Source organism: Perissodus microlepis, chromosome 5, assembly GCF_051167445.1.
Source record: "Perissodus microlepis isolate ML-2025 ecotype Zambia chromosome 5, ASM5116744v1, whole genome shotgun sequence".
NCBI lineage: Eukaryota > Metazoa > Chordata > Actinopteri > Cichliformes > Cichlidae > Perissodus > Perissodus microlepis.
In genome coordinates, this window is record NC_140465.1 from 4,277,841 (window position 1) to 4,299,161 (window position 21,321).

The window sequence follows — 21,321 nt, forward strand, 5'->3', positions numbered from 1 at the left end:
CTTTAGTTATCGACCCCAAGGCGAAATGGCTCAGTCATTAAAGAGGTTAAAGAACTATTTGTGGCAAAGCAGATAAGATGAGAAACATGCACAGCATTATTTCACTCTCTTAATCGCAGAAACTGGAAAATCACCCTACCACTCCACAGAACTATTTACTGAGCAAACTAGCAACAGAGGGTTTTTTTATATCGAAGTTTTTGAATTCATACACTACAAACCCTCCCTTTATTATGCAGACTCGGCATTATGTATCTCAGTTTCAGGAGTGGAGAACAACTTTGTAGTCCATCACATGAAAGTAGTGGCAGCCATCCTGTTCAGCCATGTTTCAGTGGTGGGAATCCTGTAAATTACTGCCATTCATATTCATTTCCTGTACAGAATATTCAGCATTTTAAGTATGTTACTGGAAAACGTGCAAAAAACCCATGAAAAATATGAAAAATGTTATAGCATAACATTCTGAGCTTGATCAGTATGTTTTTTTCTAATAGTTTATCAAGCTCTCTTTCCGATTAAATGATAAAATTGTGGATATTGCTAAATTTTGCTAATACGCTCGGCCTTTCAAATTGAGTCTCACACACTTTGCCATTACAGTATTTATTTATTTATTTATTTTGTTACAAGCTTTTAAATTTGGGATTAGAAGAAGAGGCAAGTGTTTACCGAACCTCAAGTCCCGTCCCTAGCTCTAACCTTTGATGCTGGGTGACTTGGTGGACATTAAATATATTAATAGCTCACTTATTGGGAGGATCAACAGGCTTACATGTAAGTAGATGAGATTTTTCAGGGTACCAGCACTTAAAATAAAATGAAAATCAACAGGGAAAAGTACAGAAGATAACTACAGAACAAAAATGTAACTCCACAGACCGAGCTCACGCATTACATCATGCACAAAGCAAGGTGCAAAAAGTACAAACCCCCCATAGAAGAGTGTGTTTTCCCTGCACACAGACCATGGAGTGGAATTTTCTTCAGCTTAAAATAAAAGACATTATGCTGCACGGGCTGTAAGTCTCTGGGGCGCCTTACATCTTAACAAAGTCTAACCCAAGTGAATGAGCAAAGTTTACACACCTGGTGCCAATTACAGTCAGACGCACGGCAGTTGGAGGCCGTTATATATACGCGGAGTGTTGGAGCTGTATTGCTGAGCGCTGTTTGGGACCCCTTGTTGTGGATTTTGGGGGCAGTGCTAAATTCAAATCTGCTCGGGCTCAACACACGCCTCGTTTCGAGCTGCGCCACTGTGCTCCAGGTTTTCGCGCAGAGCGAGAAACGAAACGCACACGGGATGCTGCGAGGAGAAACACAGCAACTCCAGTTCAGTTCGAGGAAATATGACTTTGCTCAGTAGAAATGATGGATGCGATAGACTCCGTTGATCCATACAGCCGACCAGCGCGCAGGACACAATGGATAGTCAGCACCCTGGCTTACCATTACGGACTGGACCGGGGAGTGGAGAACGAGATTATTGTTTTGGCCACCGGGTTGGATCAGTATCTGCAGGAGATTTTCCACCACATGGACTATCAAGGTGCAGGCAAAATCCCCGTGGAGGAGTTTAACATCCTGTGTGAAGTTTTGGGACTGGACAAAGACTCAGAGGACACAGAATGCGTCGACGTTTTGGACAATTTGCCCAGCGAGCTCACCTTCAGACAGTTCCACGCCAAACTGTGCGGGTACTTCAGCACTAAGGCTGGCTGCCAGTATGAGAACGGCCGGCTGCTGGTCGGGATGGACAGCGAGCATATAGAGACTCAGATCCGCTTGAGGAGCCCGCTGAAGCGCCGAGAGAAGCTGTTGTCTGTGGGAGCGAGCAGCGGCCCCTCTCCTCTCCCGGAGGGGCGGCACGCCTCCGGCTGCAGGCTTGGCTCCTGCACCCGAGAGTGCTACGAGGAGATCGTGGCCCTGGAGGAAGCGGAGGATCGAATAGCCAAACTGGAGGATGAGAATGCGAGTTTGAGGGAGTTGATCGAGGACATGCGAGCCGCACTTCAGAGCAGTGATGCCCGCTGTTTGGCTCTGCAGGTGAGAAGCGGGATTTTAAATACTCTGTCTGTCCATATAGTGTAATTTTTAGGATGTAATATCTTTCACTTGGGTCTTCCAAGCCCATAAAAATATGCAATATGCGTCCATAGGCTTTATGTAAAAGAACAGGAGTGCTGCTGGGGCCCAAGCTTTACTGAGGGGATGGGGGCAACCAACAAAGCCGTCACCAACGCTAGGAAGTAGTTATTCGTGACTTTTAAATTGTTAATACATAATTTCTAACCACTAATTACTGACAAGAAAGCAGATCCCATTTTTCTGGTTTCTCCTGCAGGAAATATGAACATGTATCCTGTGGTCTCACTCCCCAGAAAACCCCCCAAAAAGCCACAGACTCAGCCCCCTTCGTTAATTTGGACAATTTCATTCATTAGGAACAGTGACCAGTAAATGTCGACTGAGTCCTAAATTGTGAGTTTGTTTCCTGGCCGGTGTTGTGGATGGGTCCATTGTCAGACTTTATGAATTAGCACCAGCTAAGACACATGTTGTTTCAGCTTTACAGGCTTGTTTGCACAGGGCTTATGAGGACTTGGCAGGGCTGGAGAAAGGGTTCATATTCAGATGGTCATAGGAGGGGTTCAATCTGGACCTCCTAACAGGTTCAAGCAGCTCCTCTGCAGTTGTAAGCATTCATAAGGTTTTAATGAGAAGCAAAACTCTTAGACTTTTAGGCATTAAACTAAAATGTTTGCTAGACGAAGTTAAAAAGCTAGTCAAGTTTAAAATAAATTCATTTATATTTATAGAGTACCACTTCACAGCAACAGTTGTCACTGTTTAAATTGTAAAGACCCTACAACATTAGAGAGAGAACTGCAATGATCAGACAATCCATAACCAGAGGTTTAAACAACTGTTTAACAGGAAGAGACCTCCTTCAAAAAAATCAGTCAGGGATGGGCAACACTCTGCCACAGGGGAAAAGAGACCAACTTGGCAACCTATAGCTTATACAATTTCACATCTCATTTATTCATTAAGAAATGAATTCAAGCTTAGCAACCCTTTATAAAGGGTGAGAAACTCATAAACAGCTGTCAACAAATCACGATGAGATGTAATCCTGATACTAGTTTTCAAGAGAAACATTAGATTCCTGTTTTTTGTTTTTTTTTGATATGTGCCAGTTAAAATGTTTGTTTATTGGTACAGGGATTGGGGAGACTTGGAAAAACAATTTCCAAAACCCACATATTTCATATTCTGATAGCACATACAGCACAAGAGCAAGTTGTTTTTAGATATATGATTGCTGATTTGATATCTTAACTGACACCTTAACACCAAGAGATGTTTTTCACAGCCTCGCAGCCCAAAGGAGTTATTCATTTTCGTAATCTATTAAAACAACACTTCTTTATGGTTTCCTACAAATGCAAGACCTGCTTAGTCATGTTTTAGTAAGTTAAGGGAATATCTGAGTTATTTCACTTGTTTCGATTCAGGTCGGACTGTGGAAAAGCCACTCCAAACACAAAGCAGACGAAGGCTGTTTTGTCGCTCGCCAGAAGCAAGCCATGCAGAAAAAAATGGCCAACACCAACCTGAAAAGCTTACAGAACATAATCCACGAAATAGAGCTGCTGCGTAGCTCGCAAGATCGGCAGGTGGAGGAAGCCATGCGTTGTAATCAGAGACTGGAGCAGGAACTGTGGAGCTCTAAAGAGACTGTGGCTGCGTTGGAGGACTGCAACAGGGCACTGAAGAGGGAGCAGGTGGCCATGAGAAGGAAGGTGGAGGAGGCCCGGCAGGCGCTGCTCAGCGGACTGGGTAAAGTGAAGGAACTGGAGGCAAAGGCAAATCATGTATCAGCACTGCAGAGACACATCCTTCAGCTGGAATCAGAGCTCCTCTACTACAGGTGAAAACTCTCAGCTTCACATGTAGCATTTAAGTCTGAGCAAACAGCAGTATTTTAATGTTTGGGTTGGAGTATAGAATTTTGTCAAGACTCGATCCTGCGCCATGTTGACTGAACTGCTATTGTTTTTTATATTAACTACTTATTGTAGTGATAGCAGTTGCTTGGAACAGTTAAGTCCCTTAGGCAGCATCATTAGAAGACATAGCATACATTTTCACTGCTATGCAGATGACACCCAGCTCTATCTGTCCATGAAGCCAGATAACACACACCAATCAGTTAAACTGCAGGAATGTCTTAAAGACATAAAGACCTGGATGGCCGCTAACTTTCTGCTTCTTAATTCAGATAAAACTGAGGTTATTGTACTCGGCCCTGAAAATCTTAGAAATATGGTATCTAACCAGATTCATACTCTGGATGGCATTACCTTGGCCTCCAGTAACGCTGTGAGGAACCTTGGAGTCATTTTTGACCAGGACATGTCCTTCAACGCACGTATTAAACAAATATGTAAGACTGCTTTCTTCCATTTGCGCAACATCTCTAAAATTAGAAATATCCTGTCTCAGAGTGACGCTGAAAAACTAGTTCATGCATTTATTACTTCCAGGCTGGACTACTGTAATTCATTATTATCAGGATGTCCTAAAAACTCCCTGAAAAGCCTTCAGCTAATCCAAAATGCTGCAGCAAGAGTACTGACAGGGACTAGAAGGAGAGAGCATATTTCTCCTGTTTTGGCTTCCCTTCATTGGCTTCCTGTTAAGTCCAGAATTGAATTCAAAATCCTGCTCCTCACATACAAGGTCTTAAATAATCAGGCCCCATCTTATCTTAATGACCTTGTAGTAACGTATCACCCTATTAGAGCACTTCGCTCTCGCTCTGCAGGCCTACTTGTTGTTCCTAGAGTATTTAAAAGTAGAATGGGAGGCAGAGCCTTCAGTTTTCAGGCCCCTCTTCTGTGGAACCAGCTTCCAGTTTGGATTCGGGAGACAGAAACTATCTCTACTTTTAAGATTAGGCTTAAAACTTTCCTTTTTGCTAAAGCATATAGTTAGGGCTGGACCAGGTGACCCTGAATCCTCCCTTAGTTATGCTGCAATAGACGTAGGCTGCCGGGGGATTCCCAAGATGCATTGAGTTTTTCCTTTCCAGTCACCTTTCTCACTCACTATGTATTAATAGACCTCTCTGCATTGAATCATATCTGTTATTAACCTCTGTCTCTCTTCCACAGCATGTCTTTTATCCTGTCTTCCTTCTCTCACCCCAACCGGTCGCAGCAGATGGCCGCCCCTCCCTGAGCCTGGTTCTGCCGGAGGTTTCTTCCTGTTAAAAGGGAGTTTTTCCTTCCCACTGTCGCCAAAGTGCTTGCTCATAGGGGGTCATATGATTGTTGGGTTTTTCTCTGTATCTATGAAGCGCCTTGAGGCGACTTTTGTTGTGATTTGGCGCTATATAAATAAAATTGAATTGAATTGAATTGAATTAACTTACTTTCTGACGTACTGTTATTCCCAAACACTAGTTCTATTTTTTACCAGAACGCAGTCTTCAGTCTGTAACAAACATCTTAATGACATTTATTCCTTTATAAAACATTTGCCGCATCTTTAATTTCTCATATCCTGCATTTACATTTTCTTGGTGGCCTTTTTCTTTGTCATTGCTTCATTTCTTGGCAGTCATTAGAACAGGGGAAGCAAAAACATAAGGTCTGAGTTTGCTTCTACAATGGCTAACTACATTCATGCATACCCCTCATTAGATTTACCTGCACAATGCAGTTTTGCTCATTGTGGTTCCATCACATACAAAACCTTCACAGATTCTTAATAGATGGAAAGAAAAAAAACCTCAACCGTGTTTGCAGTCTGTGTCATTTATTTGGAAAAGTTTTCTTTAATGGCAGTCCACTGTTTAAAAAAACAAACAAAAAAAAACACACACAATGTAATCGAGTTACAGAAGTTTTTTTTTTTTCCATCTTTTTGAAATGACATTAGTGATGAAGAAAATTAGTAGCATCGCTCACAAGCTGGTAAGCACATCCACCAGGAGATTAGAAAAGCAGTTTCACCATGGTTGGCGTCACCAATTGGCACAAGTTTATTAGATTTATTGTGGAGGGTAAACTGATGATTATCATACAAACATAAATATATTTCCAGAAAATCTGCCAAAACAAAAATGCATGTCATTTAATGCATTGTTGTTCTGAGCTGGATGGTCAAGATTTAACAGCCAGTCAAATTCTCTTGTTTTTTTTTTTTTTAACTAGAAATGACTCAGTGTATCTTTGTACCTTTTATATAAAGGATTGGGTTGATACACTAGATGACACTACACGTTTATAGAGAGAGCGCGTAGACTAGACATAAGCCTCTCTGCTAGGTTCAACCAGCTGTTAAACCCCCAGCATAGCAAGTGTCATGAGAAGCAAGGGCTTGTTTTGGCACGTTATTGCATTAGAAAGGCCTTTGTGGCGAGAATCAACCATAACGAATTATAATTCCTCCTACAGTAGGTTGAAATGACTCTATTTACCTCTGGCTTCATGCCTGGAAAGCTCTCCCATGCTGTTTATAAAGGCTTGATGTGGCCTTACTATTCCAATTTTCAGTCTTGTTGTGTTTGAGTTTATTGAATGAGGCTTCGTGTGTGGCAGGTCAGTCTTGCCTGAGCTCCGCTACTGTTGGGAACTATTCATTTTGGTGGAAGTAAGGGTGTAATTGCACTTTTAAAGTACAAAGCCTTCGGTTTAATGTTTATCTCTGGGTCTGTTGTCCCCACTGCAACCATGTAATCAAGTCTGCAGGTCTGGCAGATGTCTCTAAATGCTTGTAATGTCTACATAATGCTGCTATTATAGCGTCATGGACAACCAGAGCTGTATGATTTAAGTCTTCACTCCTACCTGCATATATAGGTAAAAACACTTTTAGCAGCCATGGTGCCCTTCCTTTTTTAACCCTAAACACTGCTAATATATGCACACTGTGTTTCAAAGGCTTTTCACTGCCCCTCCATTGATGCCCTAATGGCAAATAATTCAATAACACAAAGGCGAGAGAGAGTTCCATTGAGTAAGAACCTGAACAGACTGACCGTTCTCATCAATCTTTGTTCACTTCTTTCACTCTGCTCCCACATGAGCAATAGCACATAGGCACCCCCAACCTATGGAACTTAGCAACCAAGCCCCTATTCTCACCGAAAGCCTCAAAGCTTGCTCGCTCACAATATATCCAAGGACACAGTAAGACGAAACATGTGAGAACTTTCTGGTGCTCTTTTATGTCTTTCATCAAAATGATGTTTCTTTAAAATAAAATCATGGTTCTTTCAATTTGCTGTCTGAAATATCACAGATGATATGTTTTGACAGGCAAAATAGGTCTTTGAAATGATTGACTATAACTTTATCCCCACGGCTTATTTCTAAAATGCTGTGACAAGTAATAAGATTAGCTGTGACGCTGCTGGATTTTCAGAGATTCTGCCACAGAGCCGTAGGAAAGGTACAGCAGAAGCAATTTAGAACCAGATAATCACACATCCTTATGATGATGAATCCTTATAGTGTTCACCTTAACTTGACAGGGCAACAACTGATTTTTTTTAGACTGCTTTGAGTTTGAAGAAAGCTGAGAAGATCAGTACTGTTTTCCAGCTTATAAAGATGAGGATATTTGAGGAGATTTTACTATGAGAAGTTCCACTTCTCATAGTAAGATGGGTTTACAGTCTGATCAGCTGAAATGGTAGATCAGCCATATATTGTATAATAAGCAGGAAATTTACCTGAGAAAATGTAAAATATTATACGGAACACATCCTTCTAAGCATTAATCCACCAATTTTTTAAAAACGTTTGACCAACTAAGACTACCAGCTTTCCACAGTCAAAGATAATAAGTAATAATAAATTGTTCCACTAATTCATCAATTCTTCATCCTTGATTGACTCTGCACATTCTTTTTACATACTAATTACACCTGTGTTTATTTACTTTTATCAGAATTTGCTGCCATTCCTTTAGGCAGCGTTCTGGAGGAAGTCCTTAATAGAGAAATGAGCTAAAATAAATACACTTTTTCAGTAGTTTAACAATTGTTATTTATTTTTTTGTCATGTCAGTTTTGGTTTTTGGGGGGTTTTCGTTGTTGGGTTTTACAGTGACTGTGATTGTTTTTTTTTCCTAGAAAATGGTAGAAATATACTAATGAATAGTCACTGGCCAGTTATAGATTTAAAACCAATAGGGCATGCTTGATGGCATCTCTTTCAAAACCACTACGTTTATAATGGACCTTATTATAAGTGTGGTAAAATCAAACCAGAAATAGCTGCTTGTTATTATCAGTGATGACAATTACCAAAGAAAGAAATCTATTTTCTTTCAGTTTTCTACCAAAAGCCATTAAAGAAATTGCTGCTCTCAAAAATACTTGTGATTATATTAAAGTTACTGTCTAGCTTTAGAACAATGGCATGAAACCAAGTGCAAGTTAGCTTAGCAAAGGGTAACCAGTGTACACAGAGGGAAATATCTAAAAAAATATATAATTTTGTTTTAATATTATAATATAGATACTATTTTAATACAATAAACATATATTAGTACAATAAACATCAACAATGTCGTAAGCTTACCGCTAGCTGTTTAATGCTAACAATCTGTGGGAAACACAGCAACATATTAGCCAATACGTTACATTTTGTTTTGCATGCTATGCTGAGCTTAGTTATCTCTGGGGTACTTTATGCAGTGAATGGTCATGAGAGCGAATACCAGTCTTTCTAATATTATCCATGGTAACGAAGCCAATACGCATTTCAGAAAAAGTAGCCTTTTCCTTTATTAGGCTTTCTTATAACTTTTCCTTCATGTGTTCTTTTTTTAGCATTCAGTGATATACAAGTTTCTTTTCTAGAAAAATCCCTTCTCAACTTTCCATCAGTATCCCAGCAGAGGTCCAATGTGCTCATCGTTACGTGGGTGTTGTTGCATAACATGTCTGCCATTACTTTGGATTGAATGTGAGAACAGAGCAGAGGCTGAGATTCAAGTGGGAACCACACCCTCAGGAGGACTTGATCAAGCACATCTCTGGAGAAGTCTTGGTGCAGCTGCAATGATATAAATTTGTTACTTTTGGTTCAGTTTGTGCTCTTTAGTTCCAGGAGTCAAACTGAGCTTAAATCAGTCACTGCAGTGTGTAGAGCTCTGTGGGCCAGACATACTAGACAATGGGAAGCACAGCGAGAGGAACAAAATGAGATGAGGGGGGGGAGGAAAGCTTACCATCTGGAGGAAGAAGCAAACACTCAGCTGTTTGTTCATGAAATGACGGACATCTTTTGCAAGGGACGAAAGCGAGAGGGACAGATGTGTTCATTAGTTTCGAGTCCCAGAGAAAAGACATGAAGCAGAGAGTGCAAATAAGTCATTAAAAGTGAACTTTGGCTGCTTTTTATTCAAAAATTCTTGACTTTTAATATTCATGTAGATCCAGGTGTCTCACTTTATAAAGTCCAGGGATTTCTAGCAAGCATACCAAGCACATGCGTACTACATGCGCAAGTTTAAAACTCACTCACTTTCATTTGCTGGCTTCTTCTAACCTCAGGCCATCTGAAGCCAGGCCCCAAGGGAGGCATAATCTCCTGGCCCTTTCATGCTCTCTGTATGGTGCCTGAGAGCAGAAAGAAGAGGAGGGTCTAGCATACCATTTATCTGCCTCAGCTCTAGAGCTGCAACATTGTGGGGAGCAGGTGCTGCCATGGCTTTCCTACCCTTTAAATAATGTGGAAAACACACTTGGGGATGTCTGGGACCCGTGGCATTCTGCTGCTGCTATCTCGCTGTAGTTCTTGAGCAGCCTTCAAAGCCCCACGCTGCCAAGTGGACTCATTTTCACGCTGAAGTGCTGCCCTGTTCTCTCTGGTTTGGAGGTATGCTGACATCAGCAGAAAAACATGGCACACAAAATATCTTATAGGCGTGCACCACCCACCCTCACTGGACTTCTCTCCCTTTAAAACTTCCCTCTGCTTTTAATACCGTCGTTTGTTTGACTTTAGAGGTTTCTTTGCACTTTTCTTGCTAAGGAAAGTTTAACCACCCTCTGTAAATGTTACAGCCATTAGTTTTTGGATTAAGTTCTCAGCTAGAGCAAAACAATAATCCGATCCCTAGAAGTGCTTTATTTGTATCCCAGAAACCAGCACATTGTTGGGCAGCCCAAGAGGACTTGATTAATAACCGTCAGCTATGTAAACAAAGCCCTCTCGCCTGTCCCTGTCAAGCTGCAGGGCATCGACAACTGGCAAACTTCAAGTGCAAGCTCAGGTTTACAGTGTGCCCTCAGTTTTAACCTGCAGGGAAAGCGGACTGTCATTGACTGATGACACCTGAAAAAGGGAAACTGCTCTCGTGGGAGTGGAGGCAGGTCGACGATGATGGGGGAGGGGAGGTTATGTTGATGAAAAGTTCACTTCAGCGCCATGCTGTAATAAACACAGGGAGGACTCTGGGTGTCCTGGCTCTAACAACAAACAGCTGGACTACCTCCCACCAGCCGAAAGAATGGCTTTCAGCTTTTTCTAATACAGTGCAGGATGCTATTAATTACAAAAGTCATGACATAGCACAGTAAAACTCTTCATATGTACATTTAGGTGTGTGTGTGTGTGTGTCTTTAGGGATCAGTGATAATTAGGGTATATTATATTCCAACAAAATAGCATTTTTCACTGTCAATATCAAATCAATAATACATGTAGCTCTATAAATGCATTTGTTGCTCCTGGCACATACATGTACTTTATTGAATTTCCCACATTAACATGAGCTCGTTCCAGGTCTAAATTTCATTTTGGCTAGAGATCAACCAGAAAGTGCTTTTTGATACATGAATCTGGTAAAAGAGAGTGAGAAGGAGAAATTGATCAGCCTCTCTATCGGTCCCACTCGTAGAGTACTTCCTCCAAAATGATAAAGTCTGTTTTACGTTTCCAGCAGATGTACATGACTAAATTCTGCCTTGATTCTCCAGCTGATTTATACCATACCCACGACCTCAGTTTGTTTCTGTTTTCTCCTTTTTTCTTGTGAAGTGACAAAAAAGCTATTCTTAAAGGGGACATGTGCCCCAGATTTTTGTCCTTCTAGAGCAGCTTTGTGTGATTGATAGTTCAAATTAATCCTTATTGTGTTTGACTGGGCCTTGGTACAGGCCCTCAATTCATCCTCTGTCTGCAACACACCACTTTCCACTCCATTTAAGCCAACTTTCATTTGACTTGCTGCCTCTTATAAAGCTACATTTTGAACAGCAAGTGGGAGAGGTGTCTTGGTTTGACATGAATGTAGGTGCCATGCACTGTCAGTTTGCACATTTGCTTCCTGCTGTTGGGTACCGGTGCAGTAGTAAATGGTCAGCCTTTTCACTGCCAAGAACATACTGTAGATTAGTTTAGTTATAGTAAACAACAGTAATGCTTTTTGAAATTGTTACTGACCATCACTGCCAGCCCAATAATATTTCTTAAGATGAAATAAATATATGAGGTGAAATTATTTTTTCAAACACTGGAATTTCCCCACATGCAATACTGTTCACACATCTTGAGCACGTTACCACTTATTGTTTTTTATTTTACTAGGAAAATTTTTACTAGCAAAATACATCAGTATTTGGTATGACCACCTTTATTCATCAACACAGCCTGAACTCTAGCAATAGAGTTCAGGCTGTGTTGATGAATAAAGGTGGTCATACCAAATACTGATATATTTTGCTAGTAAAAGTTCTTCTAATTTCTGTAGTCTTCAGGAATAGTTCTCCAGACTTCTTGAAGGACACTCAAAGCTCTTTTTTGGCTGACGTTTGAATGTTCTCAAACTGCTGCACTTTTGATGTCTGGCTCTGGGGAGGTCGATCCATCACCATGATGTTCCGTAGTGTGCTCTTCTATCCAGATGCTTCTGCATTGATGATTCTATCAATTTTGACAAGGTTCCTAACACCTCTGGCTCAACTGCAGCTCCAAATCATGACCGTCAAGCTTTATAGATGCCTGTAGACACTCTCTCCTGACCTACTCCAGCCATACTGATGACGATGATTTGAACCAAAAATTTCAAATATGAGTTCATTACGCTATAAAATTGGTTACAGCTGATTTTCAGTCCAGTCCTTGTGCAGTTTTGTATACCTCAGCTCTTCTCTTTGTTTCTTAACTGTCACTGAGACCACAGTGAGGCTTCAGTGAACAGTAGATGGATCAACCAAAGGGCCAAATGTGTCTCTCGGTTCCTGTATCAGGTGTTTGTTGCTACTTCTTACAGACAAGACTTTTGGATATTGTTGATCTACTGTAGATAGTTTTTGTTTTTTTGTTTGTTTGTTTTTTAGTGCTGATGCTTCTTCTTGGCCTTCTATTGTTATCCACACTGTATTCTTATAAGGACGGTGCACACCATATTGAGAGATTCCAAATTTTCAACTAATAGCTCTTTGAGAATCACCTTGTTGGTCCAAACCATGTTATTTCTGTCTAACTGTGTTGTCTTTGGCATGTTTTATTGATTCAACTAAAGAAATGGAAACAAATGATGTGTTTTGTGACAGGCCATTAACAGTTTTCTTTTATGAGTAGATACAACACTGATTCATCCTTTGACTTTCTTACCTTTTTATGTTTTAATGATGGACAGATCAGTGTTAAGTGGCTTAACAAAACAGAAGTAAAAAAAAAAAAAAACATTGTACCTCACCATTTTCAGAGCAATTGACTGAAATGAGTGAAAAACGGTGTCAAAAGAAAAACTCTGAAACAGCTTCAGAAAGTCTGGAGAAGTACTGCTTAAGAAAAAAATCCCAATAAAGTCTGAAGAAATTAAAAAAAAAATGCCTCAAAACTTTCGCACAGTGCTGTATAATAAAATCTGCAGCATCTTTTTTTCCTTCTCTGCCTCTCAACAAAACACATTAATAGTTATTTTTCATTTTGGCAGGTCAGACACATCCATGCTGGCAGATTGACAAGAATAATTGCTGATCAAATTTTGACTATGTCTGCTGCATCCCACAGACTAACCACTATCCGGGATGTCTGCCTGGACTCCTTTCAGGTGTCTCTACTCATCCAGTTGGAATTCCCACATTCAGCACTGCCACCACCAAACACTGTCAAAACATGTGATGGAAGCTTTCTTTAAACAGAATAAATCGCCTGAAAAGGCACACGCAGATGCAGATGCAAACTAAGTGAAGTAAACAAAAGTTGGGGGAACAGACAAGAGGGACAGACGAACAGTCAGGACACAGCAGACAACCTTAATGTTGGGAAACAAGGCAGTAACCTCCAGAGTTGAAAAAGGAAGCTAATGTGGTAGTACTATAGTATATATATTTTTTTAGTAACTCAATTCAGATGGAGTGTAGGGTGTCTCCTTTTATTGACAAATGTCCTCACAAGCAGTTGCAGCTAGCTGCCTGTTAAGCCTTACCTCCACTAGTATCAGCCTGTTACTATGTTACTTAGTTACTTAAATAGGAGATATTGATGTTGGTGCATCTTATATGGGTAGTTTGTGGATGCAGCCTGCTAGCTGACTATATTAACATCAAAGTCCTGATCCTGCGGCTGTGGCCTACTGTTAGCCTCCCTTTAACCGTTGCCAATTAAAGTGCAATCAGTCACATGAAGCCTGTATTTGAAAAAGCCTTCCACCGTTTTGCTTAAGAGTCCAAGTGTCTCCACAGCAACCAGTTGAATTTTGTGTGTGTTCTTGTCTGTGCTGGTGTGACTACAGCTGCTCCTTCTTTCTTCCAACGTGGCGCCCTCTATAACTTAAACACGACTCTCTGATTGATTGCCTGAAATCTTGCTAAAGTTAACAAGTGACTTCAGTGGTTTCTCTCCAGTGTTGCACAAAGCTAGAGTAATCCACAGATGCAGAGCATAATGTCATCTTACAGCAGGGTTTGCCTTGTGCCAACAGGATATAAGCATGAGTTCTCTGTGACTCTTAAAAAAAATTAATTGTTTTTTCAGAGAGTTAGGCTGCTGAAACTCTTTCCGAGATTTTCTCTCTGCTTTTTTTTTCTTGGGCAAGACATCATCATCTGGAAACACTTATTCTGTGATTTATGAAGGCCCCCTATCGGATTTCCCCCAACACAAAAGAGCAGACAGCAGAAGAAGCCTAGAAAATTCAAACCATTACAGAACGATTGATCCGCCCAAACTCAGCCTCAGTCTTTTTTTTTTCAGGAGGGAATGTTTGAATGTGATCATGACGTGAGGAAATATGTGAAATATACACTAAAGGTCTTACACATCTTCTCCTCTGCAGATCAAAAGAAACGTTGCACTTAAAAGTCTTGCATGCTTTACCTCACATCTTGCAAACTCCTGCTAACTCCTGCACACTTAGAGTGGCTCTCTACCACTGACCCACTTTACTGTAAAAATGCCTTAAAGATACAATGTCTGGCTTCAATTACCCCACCCAGATTTGGCGTACAGCATCACAGGCCTCCATAAAATTATCATGGCGGTTGTAGATGTGGCGTAATACACACTCCCTTGTGTTACATGATATGTTCTCTTTGATGTTGGCAATTGGTTTGGACGGAACTTTTCTCATCTGTGCAAATGTGACGAGCGGTTTTAGCCCCTTTGGCCACTGTCAGCTTACATGCAGCAGCACATGTGACTATATTTGCAAAAAAAAATGCTGAACTCGCAGTGCTTTCTTTCAGGTCAGAAGTGTCGAAACTACAACTCCCAGGCAGCACCAGTGCAGAGCAGCAGCTGAGTGTCGGCAGCAGGCCAGGACAGAGATGCTGCCTGGATACCCAGCACGACCGCTGTTCCCCGACAGGATGTGCTGTAACGACTCCAGACAAGAGTAAGACAATATTGAATATTAAAGTACAGAATGTATTTTCTGATACTAGCCACTCATGTATGAGCTTCAATGCAAGTCTAAGCAAAATAAATACTGAGCTTGCAGGTAAGGTTATACTTACCCCATTTTGAAGTGGTCGTCATATTCATTAAATATGCTTATACACGCCTATGTTGTTTTGAGGCAACAAACTATACCACATTTTAATTCACTTGTACTTGTAGCACCAACGAACATATATATTTATACTGGAAGCTTAACTCTACAATATTAGAGAGAGAACCCTCACAGTCTACTGCTGGCAAGTACTTGCTAAGAGTGGGGAGAAAGAACTCTCTTTTAACCAGAAAGGGGGGGGGCACTGTACAATTAATTTTTGTTAATGAAGACCTGTGGCTAATACCCTTTGCAATGATCGCAATAACAGTTGGTGATGATGATGATAACAGTTATGTACTGTATGTATTGTCCAGTGGAGGAGCAGCTGTTTCGGTCAGTGGAGGGCCAGGCAGCCTCTGACGAAGAAGATGACAAGTGGACTGGAGATCAACAGAGACAAGTGGATGAGGTGAAGAGGATCTTAGCCAGGCTATCCTGCTGTGGGGAAAGGTATTGCATGTTCATGTTATCATATAATATATCATATATCTGATTGCAGGAATAAGTTAGATTATTAAGTCTTAATCTATTACCTCAGGAAACATTGCTAGTCACTACTTTCTATTCATCACAAATGAATGATTTTCTGTTTGGTTCTATTTAAATTAAACAGACAGTTAAAACAACGTCATAGTTATATTGTAATTGACAGTAAATGCTCCTCTGGAGTTTTCAGGAAAATCCAACCTTATTCAATCATGGCAATGCTAAAAAAAAAAGGTCCACAATCCAAAAGGTGATGTCACAGTGTCCATGTCCGTCTCTTGTATACAGTTTGTGGGTCGGTCTGACTGACTTTCCATCTTCTATTATATGTTCCTTAATAAGGTGCGAGGACAAGGCATTCAAAAAGTTAATGTCTAATTTCGGGAGCTCGAGAAGCGAAGAGAGCTGCAGTGCTGTGTTGGAGCTCCTTGAGAGAGTGACCAGGTTGCATAAGCAGCTGGAGCTGAAGGAGAGCCAGGCTGAGATAAACATGGACCAGGTACAACCCAACTCTGTCATTCCTCACCCTAGGGTGGGTTTCTGTGGTGCCACCTGCCCTCTGTTGGATCTATTTCTATGAAAGATTCTGTTATTGATATTGTTCTGCTTGCCTTTAATCCCAAGCCTTTTTGTGGCTCTGCACGGTGTGAAACTAGATTAGAGATGACTGCTAAAGGTTCTTCTGAAAGTGGAGGTCTTCATAGGCTAAACCACAGCTAATGCTACAATCCTTCAACTTCCACCTAACCAAACCACCAGGCCGCCCCACACACAGACACGCCTCCCTCTTTCTGGGTGTGGGTGTGTTTGCAGCTGTTTGCCACTGGAGCCGACCACAGAAACACTCCCCTCTTTGTTGCTCCATGACACTTAAAAAAATATAATGAATTTAAAGCCCTCTTGTCACAGTCGAGTGGTATTTTCACAACACAGGAAGACAGGCAGAAGGGGAACCGTGATGTAATGTGTTCCCAGAACATCTCAGCACTCAGAGAGGAAAAGTTCAAACCAAACAAAGTCCTGACAGCGAGGCTTTGTTTATGAGCAGGATGTGTGGGGTGAGACCTTTGTCCTTCAATACACCATGACGTAAAGGTGCACTGCAGGGACTAACATTTTTACAGAAACCTACAAAATGGGTTGAATTTTAATGTATTTACAGTTACAGTTGTAGGACACCAGACATGCTGTGGAAGAGAGCCAGAGATTAATAACAAGTATGATTCAATGCAGAGAAGTGTATTAGCACATAGTGAGTGAGAAAGGTGGCTGAAGAAGAAATGCTAAAGCCTAATCTTGAAAGTAGAGATGGTGTCTGTCTCCTGAATCCAAACTGAAAGCTGGTTCCATAGAAAACTGAATGCTCTGCCTCCCATTCTACTTTTAAATACTGTAAAGTGCTGTAATGGGGTGAAATGGTACTATAAGGTCATTATTGGACCTGATTATTCAAGACCTTGTATGTGAGGAGCAAGATTTTTAATTCAATTTAACAGGAAGCCAATGAAGGGAAGCCAAAACAGGAGAAATCTGCTCTCTCTTTCTAGTCCCTGTCAGGACTCTTGCTGCAGCATTTTGGATTAACTGAAGGCTTTTCAGGGAGTTTTTAGGACATCCTGATAATAATGAATTATAGTCGTCCAGCCTGGAAGTAATAAGTGCATGAGCTAGTTTTTCAGCGTCACTCTGAGACAGGATATTTCTAACTTTAGAGATGTTGCGCAAATGGAAGAAAGCAGTCTTACATTTTTGTTTAATATGTGCGTTGAAGGACATGTCCTGGTCAAAAATGACTCCAAGGTTCCTCACAGTGTTACTGGAGGCCAAGGTAATGCCATCCAGAGTATGAATCTGGTTAGATACCATATTTCTAAGATTTTCAGGGCCGAGTACAATAACCTCAGTTTTATCTGAATTAAGAAGCAGAAAATCAGAGGTCATCCAGGTCTTTATGTCTTTAAGACATTCCTGCAGTTTAACTGATTGGTGTGTGTTACCTGGCTTCATGGACAGATAGAGCTGGGTGTCATCTGCATAGCAGTGAAAATGTATGCTATGTCTTCTAATGATGCTGCCTAAGGGAAGCATGTATAATGTAAACAGAATTGGTCCTAACACTGAACCCTGTGGAACTCCATAATTAGCCTTAGTTCTTTGTTGGTTTTGGACATAATTAATTAAGTACAAAACCAACAAAGAAGTGGTCTCACATCTTGTGTGAAGAGGGAGAGAAGGAGAAAGATATAAACCACTGCAATGCAGTACCAGTAATACCTACAGCATGCTTTAATCGCTCTAATAGGATATTATGGTTAACAGTGTTTAACGCTGATCCAGGTCTAGCAGGATAATTTTGTTTCTGAAGGTGACATGCAAAAGTTCTATGCTTGTAAAACTAGCAGCAGCAACAACAACAACAATAATAGATTTACAGCCTATTTTAACAGTTGTAGATTTCGAGATTATCAATTCAAACAACCTCACAATCAAAGTAAGTGGGAGATGTAGCTACTGTCCCAGGGTTTGAAGTAGGAACCAAATGTCACTTTCAGATGACAAGAATGCACTGAGACCAAACCTCCAATAAATTAGACTCAATTGGATTCTTCAGCCTATTCTCAAACCATCAGGAAGGTGCCTGAAACTTTGATACAGCTGGCATCTACACAGGACCACAGACAGACTGGTTTTGAAATGAATTAAACAGGCTGAGCTAATAGTAAGGTTTTTAAAGACCTGCTTAGGAAAATTTTAAATAAAATAAAACTTTTTAGTAGAAATTAGTGTAGTATAGCAATTTTCTATATAAAGAATTACTCAAAGAAATTGTTGATAGCTATGAGGAGCTATGATACTTTTGATAATGGTAAGTGTCTGCAAACTTTTGACAGGCACTTTAAAAGTTCCGAACTTGTTTTTTTTCGTGGTTAGGTTGGTATCTTTTCTTTTAACAAACCCAAAGAAAAGTCCAAAACCAACAAAGAAGTGGTCTCACATCTTGTGGATCAAAAGCACTGGAGGTCTACAGACCTAAAATAAAAAGTTGTTAGTTAGCCTCATTGTTGTACTGGGTGACATGTTCATTCATTACTTGTAATATATAATAATCTTAACTGCAATTTTTCCATTCGTTGTCTTGCCATTGAAAATGCTTTAATACCAAATCTGTGTTAATGAAAGTCCTTATATTTAAGGATGTCTTCAAAGACCAGATGTTCTTCTAAGATGAACTCACAATGTGATTCTTGATTCTGATGCCAGGAGTAACTGGTTCTTGTGCCATGTCTTCCAGATGAAGGACTCCCTGATGCAGGAGCTGCAGCAGAAGGCTGAGGAGACTGAGCTGCTTCAGATGGAGCTGCAGATGCTGGAGACAGAGAGGGTCCGTCTGTCTCTGGTGGAGGAGAAGCTCGTGGACATCCTGCAGCTTCTCCAGCAGCTCAGAGACCTGGTTAGTCACAAGGTTTTGGTTTTTTAATTGTTGAGATAAATTTAGAAAGGACGTTTTGACTTTGTAAGGATATTCAAATATTTTTAAATCATTTTAAGGCAGGAAAATCTTGCAAACAAGCATTCAATCCATCATGTGAACTGAATTTCAAAGTAATGAAAATCATTTGCAGGGTTGATAGTTGAGAGACATCCACTGATGGCGCACTGGAATTACTTTTTTCTGGTCAGATATCAAATAGGAAAACAAACAGAAAGCATTTTCCTTGCTACAGGCAAATTCTCCACATGGACATTAACTTGGGAATGTTTTCAAAATAAAAGGCAGCTTTGTGCTGTTGAGGTTTTTATACATTCTTTTGTGTTTGCACTATCCCTTGTCAAACATATGTGAAAGATTTGCAGTTACAAGATGCAGTTTTCTCATGAAAGTGGCTGCTAAGCACCTGATTCTGTCATCTGGCTCTCTGCTGATTTCAGAACGTCTCACGGAGGTCTCTCGGGAAAATCTTGCTCAGCACTCTGGAGTCTTGCAGCAACCCGCAGCACGGTTAGTAGACCTCACACACCCAATGAAATCAATACAACTCTTGTGAAATGAAACCATGAAAATTTACAGTTACTTGTGGGAGGGAGTTAAATGGAAATAAACTGAATGGCCTGTCATGTGACTTCCTCAGAAATATCACATCTGTTCTGTTTTTAACACAGGCAAGGCCCATATTCTGGAGGTGCTCAATGCCCTCTATCATGAACTTACTGCTTGTGAGATTCTGTCTTCTGGTAGACCTTTGGAAAAGACACACAGTCAGCAGTCTCTTGATGCCCTCATCATCTCCTGCTAAACAAGACTGCCTCCTGCTGGCCTTGGAAAATGCAAGCGTCTTTTTGGAGGACACTGAAAGCTCAATAGTTTTGATATATGAAGCTGATTGATGTGTATAGTGTATTATATTATGGCGATTATAAGCCTCTTGCCCTGTATCTATAAAGGGATGTTAATCTAGAATTATTGTAGCAAAGAGCTTTATTACATATAACTGAAATACATGCTCACAGATTTCTTTAAAAGCTTTTATTGCACATAAACTTTCAGGATGCAAAAAAAAATTGTTTCATTTGAACTTTTCCACAAAAGATACGTAAATGTGAAAATTCAGAAGTGAGTTTAACTTTAACAGGACATAGTGCTCAACCTCTGCTGGTCAACCTCAACCTCTGACATAACCATTCCACATCTGCTTTCTAAGATGAAATAAGCTGAAAAGATGATAGGCTACACAAACTGTAGAGAAATATGCAATCTACAGTGTATTTTACCATCTCAGGAGACCACACATGCTTTTATTTTGCAGCCCTTAGGATGCCTCCGCGTTGGGAGATAATGTGGGATCATTAGCCACTTTGTATCTAACTGTGTTGACATGGTCATCTGTGACTATTAAGCGATAAATAAAAATTTGGATAGAAAATGTATTTCTGCTCAACTTACTCAAGTTCCTCTTACTCACTTTTTGAACACAACACAGTCTTCATCAGCATTACTAACCACCTGACAAATTGTACAGAGCTAATGGCACTGGTTGTCTTCTAGCTGCTGACAACACATACTTATCCTGCCACATCTTAACGCTGTATCTCATGAGCGCACTATTTAATCTGGAATTCACCATCTTTGCCTCTTCTACTGAAATCATTTTAAGTATTTCTTGTAACATCAACTATTAGTAGCCTACATGCAATCATGGACTATATAACAAAAACAAGCTATCAACAACTTATTTTGGCAAACTTTATTTTCTAAGAAGTAAATAATACTCACCATACCACTTTTGATTAAAAGGGAATAAGATTTTTCATTCAGGCTCATATTTATTGTGCTCTCAAGTAACAGTGATGAGTGATGCACAAGTTAACTGTTGAGTATGAGAACAAAATTTGGTGAATAAAATGCACTCTGCTAAAATTTTTTTACATTTCACTATTTAAAGGATTTTGTAGCCTACTCTGAAACTAACCAACAACCTGGTCAGTGACATAATTTTTAATGCAGTTTAAAAAAATAACTGGAAGGTCAACAGAAATGAACCAACTAGAGGTGGGCGGATCGATCCAAATATGGATAGTATGGATAACAACTCTAGAATTGGTATCGGATCAATACTAGCACAATTGTATCAATACTTTGCTTTTTAAGTTCAGTATGTAGCCTGCTGAACTGTGTTAATTATTTCTCTGGAAAAAATAATCCTCAAACATGCACTATGAAAAATGTCCAAACATCTTTGTGTGCTTTAGAGACAGAACATGTCACATTTGAGGTCTCCAAAAACCCAGTTTCAAAACACATGA

The 21,321-nt window shown here is 40.3% G+C and overlaps 1 protein-coding gene across 1 annotated transcript; it reads left to right on the forward strand.

The window, feature by feature from the left end:
- Positions 1 to 1,072: 1,072 nt before the first annotated feature.
- On the forward strand, positions 1,073 to 20,445 carry efcc1 (EF-hand and coiled-coil domain containing 1). Its single transcript, XM_084927448.1, has 8 exons — positions 1,073 to 2,049; positions 3,522 to 3,937; positions 14,726 to 14,874; positions 15,348 to 15,483; positions 15,862 to 16,018; positions 18,812 to 18,970; positions 19,450 to 19,519; positions 19,681 to 20,445. Exons 1-8 carry the CDS (start codon positions 1,372 to 1,374, stop codon positions 19,812 to 19,814), a joined length of 1,899 nt encoding a protein of 632 aa, XP_084783574.1. The 5' UTR covers positions 1,073 to 1,371; the 3' UTR covers positions 19,815 to 20,445.
- Positions 20,446 to 21,321: the final 876 nt, after the last annotated feature.